This window comes from Mesocricetus auratus, unplaced genomic scaffold, assembly GCF_017639785.1.
Source record: "Mesocricetus auratus isolate SY011 unplaced genomic scaffold, BCM_Maur_2.0 contig_13220_pilon_obj, whole genome shotgun sequence".
In the NCBI taxonomy this organism is placed as follows: Eukaryota; Metazoa; Chordata; class Mammalia; order Rodentia; family Cricetidae; genus Mesocricetus; species Mesocricetus auratus.
The window spans coordinates 63007-84384 of record NW_024432526.1 but is presented as its reverse complement, the minus strand read 5'-3'; the positions used below and the strand labels follow the sequence as shown (position 1 = coordinate 84384).

General features: G+C 44.7%; 1 protein-coding gene across 1 annotated transcript in view; it reads right to left on the bottom strand.

The window, feature by feature from the left end:
- Positions 1–21378, bottom strand: part of Snx29 (sorting nexin 29) — a gene marked incomplete at its 3' end in the record, with an annotated part of 68204 nt that overhangs the window by 13832 nt on the left and 32994 nt on the right. Inside the window, 4 exon segments of the mRNA XM_040741071.1 lie at positions 2930–3283; positions 6480–6728; positions 7602–7672; positions 10421–10601. Of these exon segments, the coding sequence (XP_040597005.1) occupies positions 2930–3283; positions 6480–6728; positions 7602–7672; positions 10421–10601 (855 nt within the window).

The window sequence follows — 21378 nt, the reverse complement described above, 5'->3', positions numbered from 1 at the left end:
CAGCCCTTAGGAAGTAGAGCCTCAGGCCAGCCTGGGCTACATGACACACCTTGTCTCAAAAGAGACAGACAAAAACAAAGAAATGGAGACATACATGCAGAAATAAAGATAAGTAAATGAGGGAAGCACACATTTATGCACATGCACACACACACACACACACACACACACACACACACACACACACACACCTGAGTTGTTTCTCAACAGAACTATTACTAATACAAGAAGTCACATACTTTGCTCCCAGACTCAAAACATCCACAGCTTGTGAACATGAATGATGCTGCTTAGAAATGACTCTAACAGTGGTTTGGGATTGGAAAATAGCCTTATACATACAACATTCTAGAGACTGAATCAGGATGATGTGCCAGAGACCAGCCTGGGCTACATCCAGAGACCCTGCCCCCAAAGAACCACAAAAGTGAACAACTGAGATAGTCAACAGTGACAGAGCCATGTAGCAAGTGAGGGTTCTGCAGAGAAACAGAGCCAGTGAGAGGTCTAAGGAGGTACAAATATAGACTCTGACAAGGTGCTGCTTCGTGAGTGGGAAAGCTGGGAAGTCCAGGAAAGTTGATGGTGTGGTTCTGGGAAGCAGGAGAACCAGTGTGAATCCTAGTCCATGGACTGGAAAAGACCAACACCCCAGCTCAAGTTGTCAGGCATGAAGGAAGCTATTCTACTTCCTCAGGCTCTTCCGCTCCTGTCAGGTCCTGGCTGACACTACCTATGCTTGACAGGAAACCCTTGTCATTAAGTCAATCCATCCAAACACTGATCTCAGCACGAAACTCTCCCAGATTCCAGAAACAAGGATTTAACCTGGGAGCATCTCATGGTTCAGTAAGATGACATTGTATAAAATAACTGAATTATATATGAGCATGGAAAATATTAAGGTCTGGGGAGCAACATATGTGGCCCCAACTCCCTGCATGGCCAACCTCTTTGCCAAATCTCAATTCTGGAATTTTCTTTCATCTGTACATTATAGCATGGGGAACATGGTCAATGCACACATGGGAATGAATGCAAAACCTTTAAAACTATTAGATTTATTTTATTTTATATGCATAGATGTTTTGCCTGCATGTGTGTATGTGCATCTCATGCATGGCACCTGGTACCTACAGAGGCCAAAAGAGGGAATCAGATCTCCTGGAGCTAGTCTTACAGACAGATGGCTGAGACTCACCATGTTGGGTTTGGGAATCCAGCTTGGAGAGAGACAAGTGTGATTAACTGCTGAGTACATTCTCCAGAGGGGGGGGAAAAACGTTGCTATTACACAAACATGAACAGCAGAAACACAGCACTGGGAATATTAAGAGCACCATGGCATTTCTGACCCATAGAAAGGCACTTCCACACGTGTTCATGCCACACTTTACCAGTAGGGGCTGTGAAGTCAGCCATGATTAGTACCATGTACTCTATCTAGACTGAAGAGAAAAGGTACTTAACTGGCTGTGTGACTGTAAAGCAAGGGTAAACAACAGAGGACTGTGAAGAGCAGCCTGCAGCGGTAGCAGTTGGCCCGAGTGACATCACTCAGTGTGTGCATCAAAGGCCTCAAACATCATGTGGCTAGGCTCTGCAACACCCCTGCTGCCACTGCCTCAGGCCTCAGATGTGGCCAGAGACTCTGAGGGGGAAAGAAACTTGTTCCAAGAACAGACACACAGGGAGCACCTGAGAGCCTAGGTTGCCTTGCAGGCAAGGTCCACACTGGCCATTCCCCATGATGCTGTGCTTTGGGCTCCATGGATTTAGATCTACATCCCACCCAGTCAAGGCAACAAGTGCAGAGAAACTGAGCTCTGGGAAGCAGCTACCTGAGCCTGAGCCTCAGCTCTGCCAACCACTCTGCAAATCTCAACTCCATGGAATCCTGCTCTTTCATCCTTTGAACCAGAAGGGATACCCACTAAACCAAAATGGCCCAACACTGGTCGGTTGCTGATGTCACACTGCTCTCAGGGTTCTTTCTCTTTTTGAGATAGTCTCATTTGGTCCAGCTGCTGATCTTGAACTCTCCGTGTAGCTGGAGACGGCCTGTTCCTCCTGTCTCCATGCACCCCCACAGGTGCTCCCACAATAGGTATGCACCACCACACCCAGTTTATGCAGTGCTGGAGCGCAAGCCCAGGACTTTGTGCAGGCCCGTCAAGACCTCTACCGGTGGAGCCAGTTCTTAGGTTCAGTCTTATTGTCACACAAGACAGTTATCTCTTCTCTTAGGCTCCGAAGATCCAATGATACGTCTTCATGCCAACTCCACTTTCCTACTGAGATTTCTGTTTTAGTGGAAAGTTATAGACAGAAGAAACCCCCGTTCATGAAAGCCACAGCCATTTATGTTTAAGCAAAAATTTCAAAGTACACATTTTGATGCTAATTTTGCATTAAGTCCATTTAAATAGACTGTTTAATTCTCAGGAGGGCAAGGTCATAAAGATCCAAAGAATGAATAATGTCTCCAAAGAAATACAAAAAATGCACTATTTTCATGGCTATGGTGTGTGTACATGTTCATGTGTCCACATTACATGTTCAACTGTGTCTGCACACATGCCTTGGTGTACATGTGGAGGTTGGAGTTCAAGTTCATGTGTCCATCCTGTCCTTCTACCATGTTTGAGTCAGGACCTCTTGTTCTCTGCTATGTATGCCAGGCTACCTAACGTAAAACTTCCCCCTCCCATCTCCTCTTGGGAGCACGGGAATAACAGGTAGTCTGCTCTGCTGCAGCCAGCTGGGGTTCTGGGGATCTGAACTCAGGTTGTCATGCTTGCGCTGCAAGAGCTTTACCCACTGAAACACTTCCCCAGCTCCAGACTCACTCATTTCACTCACTTCACTCACTTCCTAGAAAATGTCTGATGCTCACTAGGACCTCAAGCGAACTCACTTGTCTGGCGACCCGAGTGGCCCGTGGGCTTCCTTCCTGCTGAGTTCCTGTACACATCCTCCCCATTTTCATCCACATCATCATCGATGCTTTTCACATCCAGCTTCTGGTAGCCCAACTCCCCATTCAAAGATGCAGAATCAAGTTTCCATGAATTGCTGCTCTGGCTCCCATTGGAATTTGGCCCAAATGGGCTTTCAAAGGTTGACATGATATTGATGGAGGAGCTTTCTGCAGTCCCAGGCATCTTTTTTAAAGTGTCTCCAATGCTCTGCTCATCATCGTCGTCATCAAAAGAAACAATGTTGGTCACCTTCTTCCTCCTCCGCCTCTCCCTTTTACATCTGGCATCCGGCAAAAGACAAGCTGTGGTAGCACACAGAAAGAAGGCCAAGCTACATTCCCATAGGGCAGCAGCGCTTACTATCACACCACCAATAAACTAAGACTAAATCAGATTTTGTTGGGGTTTTCAGGTTATGGGTTTTTTTTAAATAGATTTTTTTATACAATATATTCTGAATATGATTTCTCAAAGATCCTCCCCACCTCCCCATCCACTCAAATCCACATCCTTTCTTTCTCTCTCTCTCATTAGAAAACAAACATGTATCTAATAATAAAATAAAAACAAACCAGAATAACACAAAATCAAACGAACAGAAAAAACACAAGAAACACACACGGACACAGACACACACACATTCACACACCAGATACATCAGAAACCATAATATATAACCAGCATAAGACCTGTAATATCAAAAAAAAAATGCCCAGACAAAGCATTATGAGACCAAAAATCCCTTCAAAAATACCACTACATTTGTTTTACATTGGTCATTTACTGCTAGGCATTTTCTAGGTTTTTTAAAACCATTTTAAAGGTGAAGTGAGTGAGTGTGTGTGTGTGTGTGTGTGTGTGTGTGTGTGTGTGTGGTGTGCGCAGTGTGCAGATCCCTTGGAGCTGGAGACATAGTCAGTTGTGAGACATGGACACTAGGAACCAAACTCTGGTCCTCTGGAAGAGCAGCAAACACTGGAAGAACAGAGGCACTGGAGGCAAACCTACTACTGTTATTTTGCTAAAGCTCACACTGTCAAATATTCCTCTAAATATTTCTGTTTATACCCATAGGTTAGTGATGCTCTCAACTTTGGTCAGAGAAGTTTCTTTTTGTACTGGGCAGCATTTAATACAGAGAATTACAATTGGTCAAAGTGCTGAGAAGAAGCAACTGTGAGGGCTTAGCCCTATGAGACATCTTTTTCAAACCCACCCACCTCACCAAGGTTCAGTGAACACCATGGAAAAATAGTACAAGATCCAGAAGGCAGGGAGGAATGCTATAAGATGTCGGCTGGACAATGATATGGCTGTTGTATTGATGAACTCACAACAGCTGTGTTTACTACATAAGACCAAGCCAGTTGGTATTCCAGCATGGCAGAAGAGGGGGTCAAGAAGCCTCACCCTGTCTGAGAAGCTATTGACAGTTGAAGGCCACTGGGGAAGGGAGTATGGCTGCTAAGTTGCCCATGCTCAGGTGGATGGCCCCACACCCATGCTTATGAGGGTAGCACTACTGGGACTCACTGAGATTTTATATATAAAGAGGACATGACAGTGGGAAAGGCAAATGTTAGGGGAGGATGGGAGGTAGACATGATCACAACACATTGCATACAAGTATGAAACTGTCAAAGAATAAATGAGACATTCTTCTTTTGAAAAGGAATAAGAATAAAAGTTCTAAAAGGAGGACTGGGGAGATGGCTCAGTAGGCAAAGTTCCTGAGGCAGAAGCAGAAGGACTTGAGTTTGGACGCCAGCCCTGAAGAAAGCTGGGCATGGTGTTGTACACCTGTAACTCTAGTCCTGGGAGAAAGCTGGGCATGGTGGTATATGCCTGTAACTCCAGTCCTGGAGGAAAGTTGGGTATGTTGGTCCTCTGAATGCTATGAATAAAGCTGTTTCGGCCAATGGACAGGCAAGATGTAACCAGACAGGAAGTATGGGCAGGGCTACCAGACTAAGAGAATTTGGGGAAGAGAAAGGTAAAGAGTGAGTCTTGAGGCAGATGCCAAGTAGCTACTGGGAAGATAGAACGCCTGGGCATTCTCCAGTAAGCCAAGACCACGTGGAAATACACAGATTAATAGAAATCAGTAGAAATGGGTTAGTAACTAAGAGAGAGCTAGCCAGTAAGAAGCCTGAGCCATCAGCCAAACAGTTTATTTATAATAAATTTAAGCCTCTGTGTGTTTATTTGTGACTAAACAGCTGCGAGGCCCGGCAGAGCAAGGCAGAAACTTCCTCCAACAGTGGTGTTCATCTGAAACTCCAGCCCTGAAAGGCAGAGATAGGCTGATCCCTGGAGCTCAGTGGCCAGCCAGTCTAGTCAGTGAGCTATGGGCTCAGGTGTGAGATGATGTCTCAAAACAAAAGTAAGTTGAACGGCCATAAAGGAAGATGCCCCACACTGACCTCTGACCTTTACACTTAAATACATGTGCACACAAGATACACAAACACACGTACACAAAATCAGACAGACAGAAATAGACAGATGGGGCCTGGTGGATTAGGATTGTAAACTTTTTTTTCTTGGTGAGGGAAGGGTGTTTTGAGATAGGGTTTCTCTGTGTAGCTTTGGAGCCTATCCTGGAACAGGTTGGCCTTGAACTCACAGAGATCTGACAGCTTCTGCCTCCCAAGTGCTGCCATTAAAGGCATGTGCCACTATCGCCTGGCTCAAAATTGTAATCTTACTGCTCAAAAGCTAAGGTAAAAAGATCCAAGTTCAAGACCAGCATGGGCTACAGAGTCAGTTCAAAGACACCCCTAACAATATGATAAGACCTTGTCTCAAAAACAAAAGTAAGAAGAACTGGATACAGCTGGATGGTAACTTGCCTAGTGTGTACAATCTTTACTACAAAAAACAAAACAAAACAAATATTCTTTTAAATGTTTTCAAAGGGTTGGCCATGATTACTGTCTTAAGGGATTTTGGAAGACAAGGAACAATATTTAACCCCCAAGCTAACAACTCCAAATGCTCTAAGGGTATCACCAACTTCTGGAAAATTTATCTTAACTGAACCAATTTTTCCTTGCCTGCTCATAGTCAAAGCTCAGAGCTATTCTCTTCCCTCAGGCCACTACTTAAATAGCATCCTCCCAGTACAGGCAAACCCAAAAGTGTTCTCTATGAAGCAGCCTATGCTTTCATCTCATATACTATAAGTTGCTTGTGTCATTAGCTTTTAAATATCCCCCTGCCCATACCCAAGAAGACTAAGCGGGATGCTAGCAGAGTCTCAGCTCACTGTTGAGCACCAAGAATATGAGGAGAAGTAGTAAGTGGAGAGAGATGACTTACCTGGCTTCCTAGGACAAGCTGTTTGCTTTTCTACCCTTTCTGTTGCGCCCCTCTCACAGTGAATGACTTTGCTCCCCAGATGAAAGTGACAATATTAAGGTGTGTTCCTCTCAGCCCCGCTCTTATTTCCTGTTTGCTGGCCCTACTGTGCCACCTCCAGGGCCCCTTTTGGCTCACCAACATTGACGTTCTTGGATATGACAGGCAGAGGGTCAGTGTCTTGCTCTGGCTTGATGAGAATAGAGACAGCAGAGGATGCTGTGATCTCCCTGAGAAGGCTGCTCATACCCTGCGTGGACTCCTTCAGCAAGGATGTCACATTCTGCGTTGACTCCTTTAAGAGGTCAGAGACAGTGGGAGCAAACTTGCTCTGCCCATTCAAATCCCTGTTGTCAATGTTAATTGCAAAGAGTATACAGTTCAGACCTGCCAAAGAAAAGGGGTGGGGGAACTTATTGTCATGCAGTCACACCTCCAACATCAGCAAAAAGACAGTCTACAAGGGGACAAACCTCATCTTCATCATCTATAAAACCATCTGAAATTGGCATTGGCATATAGAAGCTCAGGTGAGCAGTCTTTCCATATTCCATCCCTGAATGTCAGGAAGACAAATGGCAACAAGAACCACCCAGGAGAAGACAGTGGCAGAAGTTCTCGAGAGAGGCTTCCTGGGCTGAGCCACTGAACAGCCACCTCCCTGAGCTCTAGTTTCTTTACCTGCACAATGGTGACAACAGTAACCCTCTTGGGACTGTGAGCAATAAAGATTTCACCCACCAAAACCTCATCAAGAGCTCAGTGTACACTAAGAATGCCATTACAGCTGATTTATCCAAGACTGACACCGACATCCTATGACCTATAAGGAAAACCACATTCAAAGCCTGACTTTCTTGTACATGACCTTTCCTTTTCTATGGCTGTCTTAAAGCCTTAGAAAGGTGACTGAAAATCTAAGAGTGTTCTCACTCACAGCGAAGGAGGGAACAGGTAACACAGCTGATTGGATCCAAATGACAAGCAGCAGAACCAGGGGTCAAGGCAGTCTGCCAATCCAACCCCCAGTTCTTTACAGTTCACCTGGCAGGCCACAGCCAAACCCTTCAACCTCATGCTTTATCTGCATGGGTATCAAACTCTAGATAAATGGCCCCAACCTAAAAAAGCAACAGTGACGCTTCTGATCAGGAGGACACAGAACATCACAGCACCCTCTTGGTCAACTAATCCACTCCCAGAACCTCTTTGTTCAGCAAGCTTCTCAGAGCTCAGCACCCCTGCCTCAACCAGGCTTACCAGCTGCCATGGTAGGGAGCATGCTGGACCTTTCTTCATCCATCACAAAAGACCAGTCTTCATAGAATGTGCTGCAAAAGCAAAGAGAACAGGGAAACTCTTAAGGGAAGATACTTCTTGCCATCCATACAGTGGCCAATGATGCCGTTGATGGCTCCCTGGAAACTCTAGGCCTGGTCAATCACCCAGAGGGAATTTTGTCCCTCTCCACTTTGAAGCTTCTCACTAGAAACAGAGGTCTGAATGCACACATCCTACGACTTCCTTCTTGGTCCTCTGAGACTGTGAACTTTAGAGGACTGAAATAGACATATGCAAATGTATTTATAAAGAAGCAAAGGTGAAGAGGACGAGGAATAGATTCCACTCACAAGGTAACCCAGAGACAGGAAGTCCAAGCTCACCAACAGGACTCACTTGATTGGCTAATACAAGAAGAGAAGATTTCAGAAGCAATTATAGAGCTACAGGGCTCCATCATTCACTTATAAAAACTGCAGGGCTACAAACCCAAACTCCAAGTTAGCCATGGAAAGGGCTGGGAGGAAGTTCAGTAGCATCTGGGTAGGGTCAGGAAAGCATATGGGTATGCAAAGTAATCTACAGCAGGGCTTAAAAGCAGGTCTCTCAAGTCCAGTTTCCAAGCACTTTATATGACTCTACTAAGCAATAAACCAGAGTCCTCAGGATCATTTCTCCTTTTTTGACAAAGTCTTTCATTGTCCTGGAGATCACCAAGTAGACTAGGTTGAATGGCTGGTCAGTGTTTCCCTCGGGATCTCTTTGACTCTGACTCCTTATCACTGGGACAGGCACCATTGGACTAGCTTTTCTTACATGGATTATTGTTACTGTTGCTTTTAATTATCCTTTTTATTCTTTTTTATTTTTGAGACAGGGTTTCTCTGTGCAACAGCCCTAGCTGCCTTGGAACTCACTTTGTATGCCAGGCTGGCCTTGAACTCACAGAGACCTGCCTACCTCTACTTCCTAGTGCTGGGATTAAAGGTATGTGCCCGGCTTTCTTCTTCATTGTTTTAGTTTTAGTTTTATTATTGTATACATATGTGTATGCAGGATATGTGTGAATCTGGGCATAGGTAGAGGTTCATAAACAATTTTCAGAAATAGCTCCCTTTCCTTCCATGTGTGCTCAGTTACCCACTGAAAGCCATCTCACTGTCCCAAGAGTGTTTTTAAGAGCAATCCTAGAATACTTACAGAATTATTGGTAGAACTGCCAATAGAAGAAACATTGCAGCAGGGACAGCATGGGTGGAGCATTTGTCTAGAACCTGAGTCTGATTTCCCGTCCAAAAAAAAAAGTAAAGCAGAGAGAAGAGATGGGTGGGGGAACAAGACTGCAGATGCAGAAAGGGAAACCTGAGCCCGCAAATAACTGGCAAAACTGAAATCAAGGGACTGCCGGAGTGCTGATGAGAAGCCAGCTTACTGCATTCATAGAATCTGAGTGTCAAGTCTATGTCCTGCTAACACAGAAGTTACTCAAGGTGCCAGAGAGGTTTGACCAAGGCCTCTCAGGTCATCAGCTGACATAAACTGTGTCTAGTCCACTATCCTCACAGGAAAAATAACTGCTAAAGTTAGAGCAAAAGACACCATGACAAGGGAAATCGTACCAAGCTAGGATTATTTCTATGTATATTGTGAGTGCCTTAGTTTTTAAGCCAGTGGTTTCTGCAGCAGTTTCCAATGTTTCTAAGGAGCTGGTTGGCTGTACCATCTTTGGCCTCTGCCTAGTGATCTCTTCCCATTGTTGAGGTCTAAACCATACCACCCCCAGCTACTGAACTGTGGCTGTGGCTATGTGACCCTCCCTGTCAATGGGTCAGGAGTGGAAGCATCTCTGGGGACAAGAGCCTAACCATCAATGCTTACTTCAACAGCCATCCCCTTTCCTACTGTGGGTCTACACATCTTCAGTAGGCTCCAGTCAGCTTAGGCTTCAGAAGAGAACATAAAGAAATGAAAGTAGCCAACTCAGAACACTGAGGCTTCTCAAGTGCTTATTACAGGTCTACACTACCTGAGTAAGCTTTATACTAAAATAAAAATAATAACACATGATAAAACACATGAAGCTTTTAGTAAAAACAAAGCACACCAGGTGGTGGCGGCGCATGCCTTTAGTCCCAGCACTTGGGAGGCAGAGGCAGGCAGATCTCAGAAAATTTGAGGCCAGCCTGGTCTACAAAATGAGTTCCAGGATAGCCAGCACTGTTACACAAAGAAACCCTGCCTCTAAAAACCAATAATTAATGAATGAATTGATTAATTACAAACACTTTCTTCCGAGTTCAAGGCCAGTCTGATCTACAGAGTGAGTTCCAGGACAGTTTCCGAAACAATACAAAGACACCCTGTCTCGAAAAACAAAAAACAAAAACAAAAATCCTTCCTTCCTTAATGTCTCATATTCTGAGCAGGCCTATAATCCCAGCAGTAGAGAAACAGTGAGCTCCAGGTCTGCCTAGACTACATGTGAGACCTTGCCTCAAAATAAAACTTCCATATCTTAGGTCAGTTAAGGATTGAATAAGCTAAAGAATCCCAAATAAAAACTCCGTGGAGTGATGGTTAGCCTGTGTCCTGGAGGGACAGCTAAGCATTGATCACAGCAAGCACTGATAGAATCTGGCTATGTGGTACCACACAGAGTCCCTTCTAAGCATTGTGGCATTGGTTCTCACACCAAGGGAGCAGCTGGCAGGGCTGCAGTAGGGAAGCCCCCTTCTCTCCTAGGAAAAGGCTCTGTGTCCAGATTCTTCCACCATGTCCAGGGCTATCCTGCTGGGTACCTGAGCCTGGCACGGTCGGCCAGGAGCATGTGCAGGTAGCGCTCCAGGGAATGCTCGTTGAGGGCGCAGCGCAGCCAGGCCCGACCTCGGCCCACATCTGCAGTGATGTGATGTAGGGAGTAGAAACGTTGCAGCTCGTGCTTGTTGAGGACCTCCTTCACGTAGAACCAGAACACGGGCTCTGGGGAGAAAGGGAAGCAGTGTGTCACTGGGCCTGCACGCTGTCATCGTCAGAGCAATGGTCACTAGGCAACTTTATGGGGTGCATATGCCATTACTTCCTTAGCACAGATGAAGTAGAACAAAGCAATAATCAAAAGTAAACAAGCCTCAGAACCTCCCACCCTGAGACTGCCATTCTTAGTTGACATTTTCAAAACCTTCATGCCAGTATTTTTTTTTGCACCTTTGTTTTTATACAAAAATCAACATTTGTGGCAGCTAAATCATGCTCCCAAACATAACTACACACTAGTCTCTGGAACTAGCCTGTGACTGTAGCCTAAAGCCGCAAAGGAAGGTTGGCAACTGATTGTGTCAATCCCCATGGACACAGCACATTAATAAGTGTCTTCACAAGAAGACAGAGAAACTGACCCATGGGAAAGAAGGCCATGTGACTAGGGATGCAAAGATCAGACTGATGTGGCCACTTTCAGAGGATGCCAGGAGCCACCAGAAGTAGGGAGAGGTGAGAAGGGCTACCCTGTGGTATCAGCAGGACCAGCCTGCCACTGTCTTCTTGACATGTTAGGCCAGTGAAACTGACCTTGGAGAATCTCTTTAAAGCCAGACATGGTGCCATGCACTTGCAGTCCTGGTTAATCAGGAAACTAGGTAAAGAATGTGGCTTGAGCCAAGGAGTTCAAAGCTAGCCTAGGCAACATAGCAAGATCCCATCTCAACAACAAAAAAGTATGTTATTCAGTGTATTATTATATGTATATATGTAATTCTGTATCTTGATTCCTTTTTTTTTCTAAATCATGAACATTTTCCAGATTCAAAAGACATCTGAACATTTTGTGTTGTTACTTATCCACCCAGTCTGCATGTTGAACATGATTTCCAGCAGTTTCCTGGTGGGATATATTTTAGCTCTATCTTGGTTACGAAGAACACACTACGTTGCTGCTTCCCCTTACACAACAAAGAACATCCTTGGTTATGAATAAGCACCCTCATTTCTAGATCCTCAGGAGACCTTCCCAAATGATGAACTACTTGGTATAACAACAGCAACAAATTTAAGGCTACAGGAAGGCTAAATAAAGTTTGTTGAGCCACAAACAGCCATTCTTACTGGCATCTCTTCAAGCCTACCTTTCTTATCCGCATGCACAAATTATTTGGGAGCTGAAATTCTAGTATGTACATCATTTTGTGACTGACTTTCTTTACAACATGGGCTCACTGACACTTCTTCATTCTATTGTCAAGCGTGCAACGACAGCTGTTAGCTCTTGAGTACTAACTGTGCATCAGCTATTGTCAAACATTTCATAACTGAGCTCACTCGAACCAAGGTCACTTCATTCAAAGGCAGGGCCTGGACAAGTCTCACGTAGTTAATGTAGATGTTAATAACAAGCACAGATGAGCAGGCATGCAGTGACAAACACAAGACACTGACATCACATTTGCCTCTGCCACCTTCAAAATAGGCATGTTCACAACTGCTTGATTTCTAAGTGGGGCAGAGCCAAACAGGTTCGCAGAACCCTCTGAGAATGTTAAACTCATTGAGGTTTCCCTCCAGAAGAATGCAAATGCGCACAGATCCAAAAACTAAACTCCCCCCAAAAAAAAAGAAAAAAAAACTAAACCCAGATTAAGAAACTCACTCTAATACTTCAGTTCAACTGATCTAGGCTAACTGTAGAGTGTCATCTTTGATAGGCATTTAGTCCAGCACACAGGACAAACAGGCAACAAAATCATTCAGCAACATGGCCACAGAGCCATGAGAACCTCAGATTCCTCTCCCAAGAGCACAGAATAGGTGGCCTGGGATTATAGGCTAACTGGAAAAAAGAACAGGTAGAGTGTTAAGCACAAGGTCCACACAGGTCATCCAACAATGGCAGCCTGATGAAAGATGACCAACACCCATGGCTAAGAGGTGCAGTGTAGTCTCTATCCCTTCCTTGGTCAGTAGCATCTAAATGTGTATATATGAGTATGTAGGTATTTGGGGACCCAGCCACCCTCCCATGTCTTTTAACTTTGTTACTTATTTAGTGTGAGTGTCCATCACAATAATACACAAAGGTCAGAGAACAACTTGCAGGAGTCAGTTTTCTCCTTCCCCCATGTGGATCGCAGAAACTGAACTCAGGTTGTCAGGCTGGGTGACAAGGGGCTTTACAGCAAAGCTATCTCACTGACTTAACTTTTTCAGAATAAACTTCCCAGGATCAATGAGAAAGCACAGTTCACCCTCAGCCCTCACATGGCAAACTCACCTGACTATACAACCACACAGAAGAGGCCACGCCCCCTTCTCTGCCTCTGAAATTTCCTGTGATCTAAACCATCCTTTCTCAGAGAGAGGAAGGCTCTGAAGATGTACAAAGCTTAGGAAACTCCTGAAGATTTCAGGACTCCTAGGGACCCAGCCTAAGTCAGAAAGGCAGCAAATACCCGCTCAGGAGAGGAGACTTTGATGGAGCTGCCTCCAAGTCGGACAGAAAGCCCAGGCAGGCAGCCTTGTTGAGCCAGCACCTATGCTGGGCTGCTTTTTATGATACAGTTTCCTGAGTCAGCCATGCTTCTCTAAGAAACCCCAATAAACTCACTGGTTCATCAAGTAGACTTAGGTGGAGTCATTTTTTGGCCTGTTATCATTTCACTATCTGCTGTGAAAAGACATTTGTTCATGTCCAAGAAAAGTTACCAACACCAGAGCGGGGCTCTAGGGAGTGCCCTCAGCCAGCAAGTGACTCTCACTTGCTGTCTTCTGAAAAACTGCAGTGACCTCCCTCTGACCTTGAACACCAGTAGCACGTTAATGTGAAGAGTGTTTCACCTTTCCAGTTTTCAAATTGCTTACCATGAGCATATTTTTCAAGCCTGTTAATGATGCCAGCTGATGATAAGCATTATTCCAGCAGGGAACCACTTCAGAATTAATTAATGTGGTCTATTTAAAGTGCAGCTCACCTGCTGTTTTAATGCAAGCAGTGGCCATAATTTAATTTGGAAATCTCTAGCAATCTGCTTTGAAACATGGGGTAAGTTCCAGACGCATGCCAGGGCTTCCACTTCTCAGAGCACGGAAGCCAGCTGCCAGCAAGGAGAGAGCCAGGAAGGGAGCCAAAGTGAGCTGCCTGGGGGCCCCTCGCAGCTGACTGACAGAACCTTGGCTTTCACTGGCAAAGCCAAAAAGTCATATCTTCCATAGGCACGGAGGATAAAGTGCCTGATGAGCAACAGGAGGACCCAAGATCAGATCTTCAGCACCCATGTAAAAAGCCAGATGCAGCTGGACATGGTGGCACATTGTTGCTGGAGTCTCTTGTCCCACCAGACACTATATTAATTATAAAACTATTGGCCGATAGCTAGGGCTTCTTATTGGCTAGCTCTGTCTTAATTATTAACCCATAACTACTAACCTATGTATTTCTACATGGCCTTATCTTACCAGAGAATGCTTCATGTGTCCTATCCTCCCAGTCTCTACATGGTGTCTCCTCGTGGCGCCTCTGCCTACCTTTCCCAGAATTCTCCTCATCTCCTAGTCCCACCTATCTTCCTACCTCTATTGGCCAAACAGTGTTTTATTCATCAACCAGTAAGAGAAACATAGATACAGAAGGACATCCCCCATCAGTGCATGCCTTTAATCCCAGCACTTAAAAAGGCAAATGCAGGTGAATCTCTGTGAGTGAAAGCTAACCAGATCCAAATAGAATTCAGGCCAGTCAGAACCTGGGTACAGGGGTGCACCTGTAATCCCAACACTGAGAAAGCAGGGACAGAAGGATCCCTAGGTCTGCTGGTCAGTCATTCTAACCTAGTCAGTGAAAGGTTATTTCTCAAAAAATAAGGCAGAAAGCAAGAAAGACACCTGACATGACCTCTGACCTGCACAAATACATATATACACACACATACAAAATGTGAAATAAGAACATGTACATGTATGTGAGTTGACTCAGTATCAGTCATTGCAAACACTTGCTGTATAATGCGTCCTGTGGTAAGCAGCTATTAATATCATTGTCACACTGAAGCAAAAGCCTAGCAGAAAGGGACCTCAACAGCATCCCTCTCCTTGCTCTGGCAGCACCCCTATTTCTTATGATAAACATGTGGTTCCCTATGATGCTCTTACCCTGTCCTCTTCCACCCCCAGCAGTGGCAGGTCCCACAGCTGGGAGATAATGAGACCACATGAGGGTGTCCACCTCTACGACAGTTTCATCCCATTCCTGTTTTTAGATTGTGCTTTTCATGGGGCATTCTTCACATTAATTTTGATATTTAAAAAATATATGTATATGTGTGTGTGCATGTGAATGTAGGTGCACACAAAAGTCACAGATGTCAAATCCCCCCGGAACCTGAGTTACATGCAGTTGTGAACTGCCCAACATGGGTGCTAGGTCCTCTGCATGCTCTTAACCTGCTATCCATCTCTCCAGATGTGATGAGATAGGGCTTGTTCCCTGATTATCTGATGAGCATCTGCACAGTACTGATGCCACTGAGCAACAGCTCTCTAGAGCCTGGGGTTGGGGTAGGAGAAGCCACTGAGCAACAACTCTCCCCCAGAGTCTGGGGTGGAGGAGACAGTCACTGAGTAACCGCTCTCCCCCAGAGCCTGGGGATGGGGAGAAGCCTCTGAGCAGCTGCCCCAGAGGCTGGAGGGACAGCCACTGAGCAACAGCTCTCCCCCAAAGCCTGGAGGAGAGGAGACAGCCACTGAGCAACAGTTCCCCTCCAGAGCCTACCGGGGACCCAGCCCACTGAGGAACAGGTCTCTTTCAGCACCTCGAAGGGATACAACTGAGCAGGGTAAAGCTGTGATGATATATTATTTGTGATTTATTAAAGTTTACCTGAGGATTCAGAAAGCAAAGTCAGTCACAAGCAATAGAAGTCAGGCACACACCTTTAATCCCAGCAGCCAGAAGCTAGGATGTGGTAGCACACATCTTTAATCCTAGGACTCAGGATTAAGAGGTAAATGGATCTCTCTGAGTTCAAGGTCACCCAGTCTAAAAGAGTAACAGATCAGATGCCTTTAATCCCAGCACTAGAGGGGTATAAAAGATAGAAGCAGGGTCTTCAGTATTGAATAGGAGGCACTGATCCTCCAGTCACACTGAAGATAGAGGCATTCGTTCTCCAGCCACATTAAGGAGAGGTTACAGTCTGAGGCTTGGTAAGAACTCATGGAGACAGGATCAGCCCATCCAGCCTGAGGTAGAGGTAAGAAGTTAATGACCAGCTGCCTTGCTTTTTAAAACTTCAGCTTGAAGACTGAACCCCAATATCAGTCTCTGGGTCTTTTATTTATTCATGTTACAAAAACACTATGCAAATTAAGAAATGTGTCACCCAACTCTAAAGACCTGGGCTCCTTGCAAACAAGAAGAAAGGACATCTCTCTCACACATGTTAGACAAGATAGGTAGCTGACTCAAGGCTCTGAATTACCACCATGACTTCACTCATGATCAGAGGGTAATCACACCTCTGAGCCTCACATTCACAATCAGAAAGGGAAAAACGACTCCGGAGCCACTCCTTTTATCAAGCAAGGAGAAGCAATCCCAGAAAACCAGAGGAAGCAGAAGTGTAGAAAAGCAGTGGACTGGCCTGTTAATTCCTGGGGCATCAGCAAAGGAAGGCACACCACAGCTACAGACTCAGGTGAGTGCATCTGACACTGGGAACAAACACTGTCACTCATGCTGAGGCAGGGGCAGTCCACACCGCTCTAGTCTAGCATAAGAACCCTCCCAGTCAGAGTGGTAGACAGTCAGCACAGCAGGGCTCCCAAGAAGGGACCACAGCTTTGTCACCTCACCATCTTCCAACTGGCCACAACTGTGTCTAGACCAAGGGGACTATGGTTTAAATACAAATCACATGTAGTGAAAATCTGTCTATCTAGCACATCAACTTGATATTATTTTGTTTTCATAAATCTGTGACAAGTACACATAATTCACTATTTTAGCTATTTTAATTCTTATTACATTTTAGTGTGTGTGTGTGTGTGTGTGTGTGTGTGTGTGTGCAAGCGTGTGTGTGTATGTTATGAGGACAACTTAAAAGAGTTAGTTCTCAACAAGGCATGGCATGGTAATGTACTGCTGTAGAACAGCGTATTTGTTTAACTATGAAAGATGTGTTACATTTGTTTGTATTTGCAGAATAATTGTTTAACTAGTACAGATGTGTTGTATTTGTTTAACTATGTACAGATGTGTTGCATTTGTTTAACTAGTACAGATGTGTTGCATTTGTTTAACTAGTACAGATGTGTTGCATTTGTTTAACTAGTACAGATGTGTTGTATTTGTTTAACTATGTACAGATGTGTTGTATTTGTTTAACTAGTACAGATGTGTTGCATTTGTTTAACTAGTACAGATGTGTTGCATTTGTTTAACTACTACAGATGTGTTGCATTTGTTTAACTATGTACAGATGTGTTGCATTTAACTATGTAAAGGTGTGTTGCTGATTCCCCTTGCCTGATCAAAGCACCTGATGGTCTAATAAAAAGCTGAGTGGCCAGTATCTAGGCAGAGGAGAGAAAGGTGGGGCTGGCAGGCAGAGATAAAAGGGGAGCCAGCCAGGGGTCAGGGAGCAGCCAGCCAGGCAGAGGACAACCACACAGACATGGAGAAAGCAGGAAAGTAGGACATACAGAATGTAAAAAAGGTAAAAGCCACAAGGCAAAATGCAGATGAAGAGAAACAGAAGTTATAAGAGCTGGTGGGACAAGCATAAGATAAGGCTGAGCATTCATAATTAGTAATAAGTCTCCATGTCATGATTTGGGGCTGGTGGTCCAAGAAAGTCTGCTAAATTTGGCACCCAACATGGGGCTAATATTTCTATGCAGGGCCTGAGAAAGCTGGAGGGAAAGAAAAAGAGACAGAAAAAAAAAGTCAGTTATCTTCTTTCACCATATGAATCCCAGAGACCAAACTCAGGTCATCAAGCTTACACAGCAGGCACTTTTACCATCTGAGCATCTCACCAACCCCACGTCAGCCACTTTTTAGTGTATATTCAGTATGTAGCACTGTCTACTCATGGCCTTGTGAAGCCAGCTTTTTAGAACTTTTTTTTGTTGTTTTTGTTTTTTTTTGTTTTTGTTTTTGTTTTTCGAGACAGGGTTTCTCTGTAGCTTTGGAGGCTGTCCTGGAACTCGCTCTGTAGACCAGGCTGGCCTCGAACTCACAGAGATCCACCTGCCTCTGCCTCCCGAGTGCTGGGATTAAAGGCGTGCGCCACCAACGCCTGGCTAGAACTTTTTCACCACCCCAAAATTAACTAACTCCCCAAGTTTTCCCTCCCCCAGCCTTTGGGAACTTCAACCTCTTATCTGTACATTTGACTATTCCAGGCACCTCTGTCAGTAGTATCTATGGTATTTGTCCATTAATGACTTAGTATAATGTTTTTGAAGGTTCTTCAATATTATGGCATGTGTTAATTCCTTCCCCCCCTTTTTTTCTCTTGACTTGATTTTGTTCTGTTTTGAGACTGTGTCTGACTATGTACCCTGGCTAGTATGTAACTTGATATATATTCCAGTCTGGCTTCAGACTCACTACATAGTTGAGACTAATGCTTCTACCTCCTGAGTGCTGGAATTACAGGAATACACCACCAAATCTATTCTTCTCTCTCTCTCTCTCTCTCTCTCTCTCTCCCTTCTTCACTCCCTCCCTCCCCTTCCTCCCTCTTTCACTATCTATCTCCCCTACAACCCAGAGACTTGCTATATTTATACTAACCTGGCCTGGCACTCTTACAATCTTTCCGTGCCAGCATCTGGACTGCTTGGATCAGGACTGCTGGACAGGCATGTACTACCACCCACCTTTCCACTCCTCATGAATGTATGAAAAAGTTAGGAACATTATGGACAGTACAGAAAATATGAATATATATAATCTTTCCTGTGGATTTTACATGTGTAATGTGTGAGTGGTACATGTATATTATGTATGAACATGTGGGTGTGCACATGTTCATATACATACATGCAACTGTATACATACAAGAAGGCTAAAAGAGGATGCAGGGTGTCCTACTTCATGACCCTCTACTTTAGTGCTTTGAGACAGAGTCTCTCACTGAACCTGAAGCTAAGCTAGCAGACTGTAAGCCCAGCAGTCCTGCAGTTTCTACCCACCACAGTACTGGCTAGACAGCCACACCCGACTTTTTACATAGATCCTAGGGATTGAACTTAGGTTCTCATGCTTGCACAGCAAGCACTCTGACCCACGTAGCCATCTCCCTAGCCCCAGAAAGCAGAGTTTCTAGAACTCACGACTCATCTCCTTTTAGATGTGTGCTTCATCTTCTTTGAAGAGATATATCCTGAGAGGAGTAAAGGAACCAGGGAATGTCCAAGCTGATAATCATGTCTAAAACTTGACAAGTTAGGTGTCAAATACATCAAAAATAAATACCTTTGAAAGAGCCAGTGGTCACAACATCCCCAAGAGACATTAGTCCAGATATTCGAGACTGCTTTTCAGGACTAGGAGTTGAGCCTAAGCAAGCATTGTGCCACTGAGTTATATTCCCAAACTTTTTTCCTCTTTATAGAGACAGGATCTTCTCTGAACATGCAATCCTCCTGCCTCAGTACCTAGAACTTAACATGCTGGGGCCCACTCATGCATGCATGTCCCTTGCACTGGCACTGACTCTATGACACTTAGATGTCAAGGCTCATACCTGGGACTCCACAAACAACCTCACAGTTTGGGGGCCCATGAGTTGAGGACTAGCATGCCGATAGCTCTCCCAGGTTGGCCATTCTTTATTAACACTAACCACTTCTGTCAGTAACCCTGGACAGTTTGCTATTCCACCACACTGTTGGCAGACATCCGTCCGAGGCCTCTTTAACCAGAAGTAGATTTGCGAGTTCATGACAATAACAGCAAAACCCCAAGAAGGAACTGAAAGCACCATACAGAGGGGAGGGTGACAATGCGGACTTCCCCTCCAACCAGGAGGATGGGCCAGGCTCTCCTGGCACATGCAGCTTCCTCAGAAATCAGTGTTCTATAGAAATGAAGTCATTGCCCAAGGAGACTCAGTAAATAAAAATATAAACTCTGCTTTGAGTGAAGTGCAGTGGACCATTTTCAAAAATCCTCACCAAAGTCCAGTGTCCAACTGACAGGTGCGGGGACAGTAGAGCACTGGGGGTGGCTTCCCAGGAAAAACTAGAGTTGTACATACTCTAAGCTACAGAATAAGTGTTCCCTCCCAGGAACAGCAACAAGCAAGAGAACGGGCACACCACTGTGGAGGCTTTGTGGAGACAGCTAAGGCACAGCCAGGGCCAACTAGGTAGGGATTCAAGGAAAGAAACCTCTAGAGAGAACACAGTGACACCACAATGAGACAGTGCCCATGTCCATTTGAATGGCTATTAGTTTCTGTAGGGTTTTGTTGTTGTTGTTTGGGTTTGTTTGTTTTTCAAGACAGGGTTCCTCTGTGTGTACTTCTGGCTGTCCTGGAACTCACTTTGTAGACCAGGCTGGCCTGGAACTCAAGAGATCCACCTGACTCTGCCTCCCAAGTGCTAGGGATTAAAGGCATGGGCCACCATCACTTGGTTTGTGTGTGTGTGTGTGTGTGTGTGTGTGTGTGTGGTTAAGGCAAAGAAAGAGATGTGGGGACATGAAGAAATAAGAGGGTGACTTGTTGAGAAGAAAGGAATGGACACAAAGTGCTACTTCATTGCAGTTTTAATGTTTTCTCTCTACAAAGGACAGAGATGGAAATGACTAAGATCCACTCTATAAATGCTCTGAAATCAGCACCTGGAGGATGTGGAGCATCTACAGTTTCTCTGTGCTACTGAGTAGAATGCAGAGTGCTGCAGCACTGAGAGAATATTTAAGTGTTAAACACAAGGCCAGAGATTGCTCAGCAGGTGAAGGTACTGACCTGGCAACCTGAGTTTCAGCATTAGACCCCAGGTAGAGGAAGGAGAGAAGTGACTCCAAGTTGTCCTGACCGCCATACACATAGTGCTGCATCCGCGTGCACAAGTGCACGAGCTCTCTGTCTGTCTGTCTGTCTGTCTGTCTGTCTGTCTGTCTGCTCTCTCTCTCTCTCTAAGTAAATTTTCATTTTAAAAAAGGTCATCAAGATGGGAAATGACTTCACAATTACACAGGCAAAAGCCATTGCCACCAAGTCTAATCACCAGAGTTTGGTACCCAAGACTTAGTGAAAAGAGAAAAACATTGCCCACAAGTTCTCTTTGACTTCCACATATACAGTAGTACATGCACGCAGTATACAAATAAGTAAACAAAACATCATTTTATGTTAAATATAAGATTACCAGAAGATCCAGCTAATCCACTTCTGGGTCAATATCAAAAGAACTAAAAGCAAAAAAGCACAATATTTATTTATTTATCCATGCTCATAGCAACATTAACAACAGCCTACAAGCAACCCAAGTGTCAACCAGGAAAAGAAAATATAGTTATTTATATGCTGGAATAGTACTCAGCCTTAAATGGGGCAGGAGGGGGGAGGGGGATGGTAAATGAAGTCAGACACAAAGAGCAGTGTACAAACCTCACTTACAAGAAGTACCTGTATTAGTCAAGTTCATTAAGATAGAAGTAGAATGGTAGCTGCCAGGGGCTGGGGACTGGAGGCTGGAACTTAGAATCAGCATTTCAATGAGCACATTTCAGTTTAGGAATATATTGTGGTGG